The sequence below is a fragment of the Pelodiscus sinensis genome, chromosome 18, assembly GCF_052426305.1.
Source record: "Pelodiscus sinensis isolate ZL-2025 chromosome 18, ASM5242630v1, whole genome shotgun sequence".
Taxonomy (NCBI): domain Eukaryota; kingdom Metazoa; phylum Chordata; order Testudines; family Trionychidae; genus Pelodiscus; species Pelodiscus sinensis.
The window spans coordinates 27260952-27269774 of NC_143069.1; the positions used below are offsets into that span (position 1 = coordinate 27260952).

At 62.7% G+C, this 8823-nt stretch overlaps 1 protein-coding gene across 1 annotated transcript; it reads right to left on the reverse strand.

Moving 5' to 3' along the window:
- Positions 1–4251: 4251 nt before the first annotated feature.
- On the reverse strand, positions 4252–8525 carry LOC149523331 (maestro heat-like repeat family member 5). The gene is made up of 11 exons (XM_089770025.1): positions 8254–8525; positions 7855–7958; positions 7418–7540; positions 6816–6882; positions 6590–6695; positions 6230–6325; positions 5958–6062; positions 5433–5568; positions 5109–5203; positions 4708–4860; positions 4252–4345 (listed from the first exon to the last, which is right to left on the reverse strand). Exons 6-11 carry the CDS (start codon positions 6233–6235, stop codon positions 4328–4330), a joined length of 513 nt encoding a protein of 170 aa, XP_089626151.1. The 5' UTR covers positions 6236–6325; positions 6590–6695; positions 6816–6882; positions 7418–7540; positions 7855–7958; positions 8254–8525; the 3' UTR covers positions 4252–4327.
- Positions 8526–8823: the final 298 nt, after the last annotated feature.

The window sequence follows — 8823 nt, forward strand, 5'->3', positions numbered from 1 at the left end:
TAATGCAATTGCAGGATCGTTGCACGGAGGGGGGGAGGGGTTGGTGAGGGCCAAACTAATCCCTATTGGTAAGAGGATGGTGGGGAAAGTCCTTGGGGGGGGGGAGGTCACATGACACCTTTTATTTCTGGTCATGTGTCCATATTGCCCTGAAAGTCTTACCTCCAGAGGCGTGGCTAATGGGGGTCAGGGGGCGTGGCTAATGGGGGTCAGGGGGCGTGGCTAATGGGGGTCAAAGAGTACATTTAAAAACATTCTTTGGGTGCACACCCTAATGAAATGTGCTGCGTACGCCTATGGGCAGAGAGCAGATCCAGTCCTGGGAGCAGGGCTGCAGCCACAGAGTTATAGACGCCGCCCAGAGAGCAGATCCGCATGCTGGGAGCAGGCCTGCAGCTGTAACCCACACACCTGATGTGGGTCACTATCCTATGGAGTGGCACTGAGACCACGTCCAGCAAGCAATTATTACAAGGGAGCTCTTCAGCCTATGCTGAGAGGCAACTGACTTATAACTCAAGCTGTAGCAGCTTCTGCCCTAAGCTCCAAAAGTCCCAGGTTCTAATCCACCTGGTGGCAGTTGCACAGCCATGGAAGCAGAGGGGCCAGGGAACCCTCTGTACAGGACTCCCCCCCCCACACACACCCTTGCTTCCTGGAATCAGCCACCTAGGTGAATAAAGCTGGAAACCCCCATGCCTATAGCTATGCGCCTTTGCTAAATAGCTACAGCCATTCTAAAGTGCCCAGATCTCACAACTAAAAAGGAGACATCCCAATGAGCTGCTAAGCTGTGCTGCCTGCCTCAGACAAGTAGCTCCAAGAGGAGCGAGTGCTGTAACTCTGGAGCCTAATGATGGTGGTGTCCTCCAGCCATTTTCAGATTAGTACAGCTGCCTCCCTGTGAACCAGGTGCCAGCTGGCCATGGGGTCCCATAGACCTGGCTTGTGCAGCCTAACCTGATAACCAAGCAGCCCATCCATTACTAGCCAGCCGATTACCTTGGGCATGGGAGACCATCGCACTCGTAATTCCTGGGGCCTTCACGCACTGACAGGGCTTGACTGGATCGGCCAGCTAGGGAGAAAGAAATAAACAGAAGGCAGAGGAGTCACCAAGAGATCAGAAGACCAGCACGATGCCTTATAGGCCGTTCAGCTGTGAAGAGTCACCAAGACAGGGCAGGTGATGCTAACCTGAGTTAGTCCATTAGCTGCGGCTAGGCTGGGCCACGAGAGGAGAGACAGGCAGTAAATCTGCAGCTGTCAGACCATAAGGAGGACACGGAGGATTCGAAACCAGCTCAGAGAACAGGGCTGGGTAAGATGCAACCCACCAAACACTGTGATCTGGCCGCTTTCTGTTTAGATCCTGCTGCCCATGCCGCCGAATTCTAAGTGGGGACTCAGGCAGCAGGATCCGATTTTAAATGATTCACGGCTCATGGTTACAGCAGGGGCAGGAGCCACGAGCCCTTTAAAAAGCTGTAGCCACGCTGGACAGCTGCCAGTAGTGGCAAATCTGTGAGCTCTTTTCTGTGCTTTTAATTGAAAGCCTCAGCCGCGGAGAACTCTGAGGGTGGGCTAGTCCTTTCTGCCTCAGGCTCCGCCCCTTCTGTGGGTGGAGCCGGCCTATGACCCCATACCAAAATCCATTAAGTGGCCCCCTTCTGAAAATTATCGCCCAGCCCTGTCACAGAATCATAGAAAAGTCTGAGTGGAAGGGACCATGATAGGTCCAGTGTTTCGCAAACTTTTTTTATAATGTACCCCCTTTAAAAAAAAATGTGTAAGTACCCCCAGTACCTACAGTTTTCAGACACACACAATTTTTTTCTACCGTTGCAACACATTTGTTTAAACAACTGCATCGTAGCCGGGCGGGCGATGGCATTTTTGGGTGTAAAAGGTACAAAAAGAATAAAGCGCTGTCAAACTGAAAACTAAAATTCAGTTTTCTCCAAATTTCAGTTGTGTTGACGTGTCCCCCAGACATCTCTTGAGTACCTTTAAGGGGACTCGTACCACTGGTCGAGAAGTACTGATCTAGTCCACCCCTGCACCGAGACAGGACCAAGCATGTTTGTCTCACCTCTTGGCTCCTAGGACACGGCTTGAACTAACGCACTTGGAAAGACATTATTGTTTATACGCCCAAAGTGCTTCGTCTCAGTGTATTACCATAAAATCTAACTGACCAAACTCTGACCTTTCATTGCCGTGTCACTTGGCCAGCCACAGCCTCACAAGCCTTCGGCATCGATCTCAAAGCCTTCGTCACGCTTTTACACACCTGTGCTGACACGCTTGTGAGCCAGGCACACTTGTGCGACACGTCCCAAAGCACTTGCTCCAGGGCATTACATCGCACTTGCCTGCCTTTGATGGACAGGGAAAGGGAGACCTGAAAGGCCTCTCCAAGGTCACCAGCGTGAGAGTGAGCGCAGAATTGCGGAGCAAGGGTCTAACACACAACTCTGTGCATTAGTCACTAGGTGGCATTAGATTAGAACCCGGGAGTTCTTACACCCAACCCCCTGCCCCCTCCACTAGGCCATGCTGCTGGCCTCCCGCCTCTCCCCCAGGGCTTGGAGACAGACGGGAGGCTGGAGCCAGCCTGCGCAGAAGGGGCTGTAACGCTTACAGCACGTTCATGACACTGCCCCTGCGCAGCCCCTCTCAGATCCACACTCGGAACCCACAAGAAACATCCCAAGAGCGGAGATGAAACCGCCACTCACCTGCAGCCCAGCTTCCAGGAAGGGCAAAGCAAAAGCGGAGCTCGCGGATTCCAGCCCAGCCTGGCACCTGCTTCCTGAACTTTGGCCCCTTTCCTCCAAGATAGCAGGAGGCTGCTCTGGGCCTTTTGTGCCCACGACGGGGCAGAAAAGCAAACTCAGCTGTTGATTCCATCTTGCGGGCAGAGCCCCGGCAGACAGTGGCAGGCGGGGGTATCGACTGACCCTCCAACCCAGGATATTCCCCCCACACCTGGATTCGCTTCCTAGTCATCCCCATCTCCCTGCACGATCCTTGTTTCTCATCCCGCCGCTCCGAGAAATTGTCAGAGCAGGTTGATCCCGACCTTGCCAAGGGCTTAGGTTACATCACAAGGCTTTGCCGCCACAGCTGGCTTGGCTTTGGTGTGTGGCAAAAGCCCTCCCCCTCCGCCCCCCCCGCCGCTGGCACAGCTATTCTGGCAAAGCCGCCAGGGCAAATGGCAACTCTGCCGAAAAGCATCTGCTGGCTTTAAGCTCCCTGCGAGCTGTTCTCATCGCTCAGCCATCACCACCACTGCCCTGCCTCTGTCCTGCTCCTCATCCCCGCCCCCACTCCTATCCCCTGCTCTCCTCCATCTCCTCCCCCTTCCCTTCTCCTGCCCCTCCCCATTTCCACCTGCCCTGCCCATCCCCGTCCTCTCCCTCCCCCCATCTGTCCCCCTCTTATGTGAGGGCTTTGCTGGAAACGCCCCCCCCCCAAGCCAGGGAGATCTCCCCTCCGGGAACAATTCAGCCCCCCCCATCTCGCTCCCTCCACTCCACAGTATTTCCTCCATTCCCCACAGTTGAAAATTGAGCTCCCCCATCCCCTCAGGTGACAGTCGGGCTCCCCCATACGCAGCTGCCTAGGTAGGCACCTCCGCAGCCAGAGCCTGCCCCTGGCGCCCACGTCCCCTCCCCGACTGCCTGTCCCAGGCGACCACCTGAACCTGCGTCCCCCATTCCCTCAGATCACAGCTCCCTCCCTGACCCTGCACCCCCCGACACCCCTCCCCCAGGCCAGACTCCTCTCTGGCACCCGCACCCCCTCCCCCAAACCCTCTGCTCCCCCTTCACCCAGGTCACAGCTCCCTCCCTGACCCTGCACCCCCCCCGACACCCCTCCCCCAGGCCAGACTCCTCTCTGGCACCCGCACCCCCTCCCCCAAACCTTCTGCTCCCCCTTCACCCAGGTCACAGCTCCCTCCCTGACCCTGCACCCCTCTAGAGCCCCTCCCCCAGGCCAGAGTCCTCTCCTGCGCCCATACCCCCTCCTGGACCCTGCACCCCTATCCACCGCCCCAGATCATACCCCCCCCCCTGCACCCAGGCTCCACCCCTAAGCTCCCTTCTGCACCCAACCGCCCCGTCCCAGACCCCAAGGCCCTCGGTAGAAATGTGGCCCTTGATCAGTTGCCAAAATGGCCCCCCCATTACAAATTATTGACCAAGCCTGATCCAAATGTTTTTTGAAACATTGTTTAATGAGAATGTAAATACAATTCAATACAATTGGGAGGGTTGGGGGGAGGGGGACGCAGCTGCTGGCTCCTCAGCTCTTGCTGCTCTCACTGGGTGTCTTCCTGCTGCAAGGGAAGCAGAATCCGTCACATTCATCCCTGGGGACTCAGGGGAACTGGCTCCCCCCCCAGCATTTCCACCCTCCTCCCCCCTGCTCTCTGGTCACCCCCCGTCAGGCCCGCAGGGTGAGCTCCTGACCCCCCCCCCCCCAGAGCTCCTGACACCTCGGCCCCCTCCCGCCTCCTAGGACAGTTTCTGTGTTCAGAGCCTCCCCCACCCCCAGGGACGCTCGCAGGGGCAGGAGGGATTCTGCCAGCAGAGACGTGGGGTGGGGGCAGCCTGAGGAAAGGGGCGGGGGACTCCCTGAGGGGATGGGAAGGAGACCCTGGCCCTGCCCCACTCTCCTGCATCTGCTCCGGCTGCTCACCATGTATTCCAGGAGCTGATGGGCCTGCCCATGCAGGGCGTGGGCCAGGACCAGCCCGGCCTGGCTGGGGCGCCGCAGGGGGGAGCGGGCAGCGAGCAGAGCCTTGTCCAAAAAGCAATTCTCCTGCTCTGCTGTGAAGAGCTGCCCAAAGACCTGAAATCAAGAGCACAGGAGGTTTCAGCTGACGGCCCAGAGCCCGGCCCCAACTCCTGGGGCTAAAACAGCTTCCTCCTCCCCCAAACTCCCTTCCAGACCCTGCACCCAGACGCTCTCCTCACCCGGCACCCCAACCCCTGCCCCAGGTCACAGCTTCCTCCTGCCCCCAAGACCCTCCTACCCCCACGAGGGCCCCAGCCAGCCCCACCCCTGAGCCCTGCCCTGCCCTGGCAGCGCGTCCTTACCTCTCCCACCCTCACGCTGTTGCTGTGAGCCAGGACCCATCTTTCTTTGTAGTAGTGTCTGCACCACAGGTCCTCTGCCTGGTGGATGTTGAGGCCTGCAAGAGACACAACAGGGTCATTCTGCTGGCAGGTCTGAGCCCTTCCCCTCCCACGGGTCCCTGCAGGCATCCCTGGGCAAATGGAGGGGCACAGGGGGCAGAAGGGGAACACAGAGGGACGCATCCCCCCTTGGGCCAGTCTGGGGGAAAAGGGCTGGGTCCCCTCCCCCCGCCGCCGGCACCCTCAGGGTGTCCCTGGGGCCCAGGTCCCGGCTGGGTTCCTTACCCCTGTGATGCAGGAGGAGTTGATACAGGCTGTGCACCCCCTCCCGGGCCAGCCGGCTGACGTCTTCGGATGGGTCCGAAATAAAAAGGCCCAGCTGGGCCACGTGGTGACCCATCCTCGGCCAGTCGGCGGAGTTCTGAGGGGAGAGAAGAGGGGGGGTCCCTCAGCATCCTGGGGCTGCACGTCCCATGCAAACGGCCGCCGAGGCGGGTCTGAGCTCGGGGGACGGACAGAGACACCTCCCGGGGCGGGGCGGGGCCGGCCTTGCGAGGAGACAACCCTGAGCAATGGCCCCGACTGAAGGGTCACTCCGGGGGTGGAACAAGGGGATCCACTGACGGCCACTCCCCAGTCCCCAGGCCCAGTCCCTCAAGAGCCCCCCTGAAGGGCCCAGGGTCGCCCCTCCCCGGGGAAAGGAGAACGCGGCCCATTCCCGGCCCATTCCCGACCCTGCCTCTGCCTCCCGGGGACGCTCCCAGCCCCGCGCCCTGCAGCCCCAGACCCCCCGGCTCCGAGGTCACTTACGTCAAACCCCGGGAGGGTGGTGGCGACTCCCAGCAGGGCCGTGGTGCTGCCAAGGGCCCTGGCTCGCTCCTGGGGCAGGCGGGACTCCAGCCACGGGCTCAGGTGCTGGGGGGGAAAGAGGCAGGTCAGGACCCGTAGGGAGGTGCCGGTTCTGGGCAGAGCCTGGGGCTCCTCTCGGACTGTGCCCCCCCCAGCCACTGACACTGCTCCTCTCTCGCCCCCCCCACCCGAGGAAGCAGGGACAATGGCCCCGTCCCCCCCACGGGGCTCACCTCCATTATGAGCTGCAGCCGGGCGGTGTCTGGGGACTCGGCGAGGAGGCTCGCCAGTAGGGCCTGGAGGTCGTAGGGAAGGGCCCGGATGAACTGCTGCAAGACAAGGGGGAGCCCTGGGTCAGAGGGGGGTTGGGGAATCCAGGCCACCCGCTGGCTCCGGGGTGCAGCCTAGAGCAGGGTCTGAGCCGCCTCGCAGAGCAGGGAGGAGCCCAGGCTGGGCATGGAAGGGACGGGCCCCCCAGGAGAGCAACGGGAGGGAAGGATCCAAATCTGCAGCTTCTTCCCTCCCTCTGCCCCCCCCCCCCCTCCTCTCTGGAGCTCCAGCCCAGCCCGGGAGCAGGGCCCGGAGGGACGTACCTGTGTGTGGATGGGCTCCTGCTGCCAGTCCCCAGACACAGTCTGTCCTACGGCCGCCGTCAGCAGGGGGCTCAGGAGCTGGGCCCGCAGGGGAGGCTGCAAGGTGCTGGCAGGAGAGAGGGGCAGAGACTGTTAATTCAGCAGCAGGAGACAGAGACTTTCCCACTCCCTGGCCAGGGGATCTGCTCTGGGGGGAGTCGGCGGGGGGGGGGGGGGGGGTCGGTACCTGAGGCTGCAGGCGGCGTTGAGGCAGTCGGCCAAGACCAGCGGGGGGGCGAGTCCTCCATGATCTCCTGGGAGACCCAAGGGGAAAAAGGGGCGTGTGAGGCTGGGGCCCCCAAGAGACGCTCACACGGCCAGCGCCCCCACCCAGCAGGATCCAACCCCACTGCCTCCCGCTGCCCTGTAGCCCCCCTGCCCGACACAGGGCCCCTCCCAGCACCCCCCTCCCAAACCAGGACCAGCTCAATCCTTGTCCCCAGGCCGTCTCCTGCCCCTCCCTGCCCTGGTGACCAGCCTCTGAACCTCCTCATCCCTGCTCCCCAGGCGCATCCCCAGCAGCCCGCTCGGCTCCCTTCCAGCCCCCCATGGCCCAGGGAGACCCCTCCCTGTCCCGAATCCCCCTTCCTGTCCGGCACCCCACACCTGCCCCATTTCTGTGTCCCTCCCTCCTCCAGCATCCCCACCCACCCTCCCCATGTCCACCTCCAGCCCTCCTGGCTCCACCCATCCCGTTTCCAGCACCCCCACCCGCCGCCATGGCCCAGGCAGACCCCTGTCCACCCCACGTATCCCCTTCCCTCCTCCCGGCTGCCGCGACTCGCTTACAACGATCCTGGCCATCATGGTGTCCTTGCAGCAGCGCGGCGCCAGGGTGTCCTCGCCCCTTTGGAGGGCGGCGAGGCAGGCGAGGGGGATGGCCAAGAGGAACCGCTGCAGGGCGGCTGGGCTCTGCACCCCAGAGAGAGTCTGTGAGCCTGGGGCCTGCCTGCCCCCCACGGACAGCTGCAGGGCTCAGGTCTCCCAGGAGTGGAGGTGGGAGCTGCTGGTTGTCCAAGCACCCACACTCCCCCCCCAACTGCTGCCTCAGGCTTGTGGGGGCCCAGCTGGTGCATGACAAGAGCCCCCAGCTTGGGGGGTCCAGGTCATGCAGGAGAAGGGGCCCCAGGGGGATCCCCAGGGACAAGCCCCTCCCGGAGGGGGGGGGACGTGCTGGGAAGGGGCCGGACAATCTCGGGTCCCCCCCGTGTGGAGAAGGTTCCTACCGTGTCCCGGGTGTGGAGCTGCTCTTCGATGTCGTAGATGGCCCCTTCCTCCACCCGGGAGTCCACCCGCTCCTGGCAGCGCTCCGCCGAGGCGCAGGGGGGCTCTGTGCGGGAGGGAAGGGACCAGGGTGACTCCAGCGGCCAGCAGGGGTCACGCGCCCCCATGTCAGGGACCCAGGGCAGGTTGGGCCCCACACGCCCCTCGCAGGGACCCATCCCCCTTCCACCCTCACATCTGCCAACGCCCTCAGCAGAGCCCCCACCAGGAAGAAGAGAGCCAAGCAGCCCCCGCCCCCATCCATTGCCCTGGCTGCGGGGCAGACACTGGGGCTGCCCCTCCCCGCCCCCCGCCCAGGTACTGGGTGAGCCCCTGGGCCCAGCGTGTTCACGGCCCCTCACCTGGGTCTGAGCGGCTGCAGGAGGTGGCCCGGCTGCAGCTGGAGGCCCAGGCGCTGCTGCTGACAGACCTGGACCCACAGCTGCAGGGGCTGGTGCGGGGAGCGACGGGCTGGGGGCTCCCGGAGACTGGCAGGTCCCCGGGGGCCGGGCAGGGCGATGCCCCCTGGTGGTAATGGGGGCTGGGCTCCCGGGGCAGGTGTTTCTCTCCACATAGGAGGCCCCGGAGCCACCCTACCCGGCTCCCCCGCTGGGCTGGGTCCCGCCTGCCCAGCCGCCTCTGGAGCCAGGTCCGGGGGGGCATGGCCGGTGGGCGAGTCGCCCCGAGCTGGTGGGATCCAGCTTCCCCGCCCGCGGGGACGGAGAAGCTGCTCCCCACCGGCCCTGGGGCCATCTTCAGGGCTTTCTTGAACCACAGCCGAAAACGTTTGGCCATGCTGGAAATGAGGGGAGCAAAGGGGAGCTTGGGGCGCAGCCTGATGAACGAAATCCAGGGGTTCCAGCTCCCCAGAGCGACTGCCCCCAGCCCCCAAATGGCCCCTTGCTTATCGGTTCGGTCTTGCACAGGCACTG

Bases quoted from the DNA above. Each gene is read 5' to 3' on its own strand.
- LOC149523331 (XM_089770025.1), bottom strand. The intron at 5,569-5,957 runs GTAAGTGACCTC...CTCTCCCCTCAG, and splicing joins CCACCCTCCCGGGGTTTGAC to AACTCCGCCGACTGGCCGAG. The intron at 4,861-5,108 runs GTAAGGACGCGC...TCTTGATTTCAG, and splicing joins ACAGCGTGAGGGTGGGAGAG to GTCTTTGGGCAGCTCTTCAC.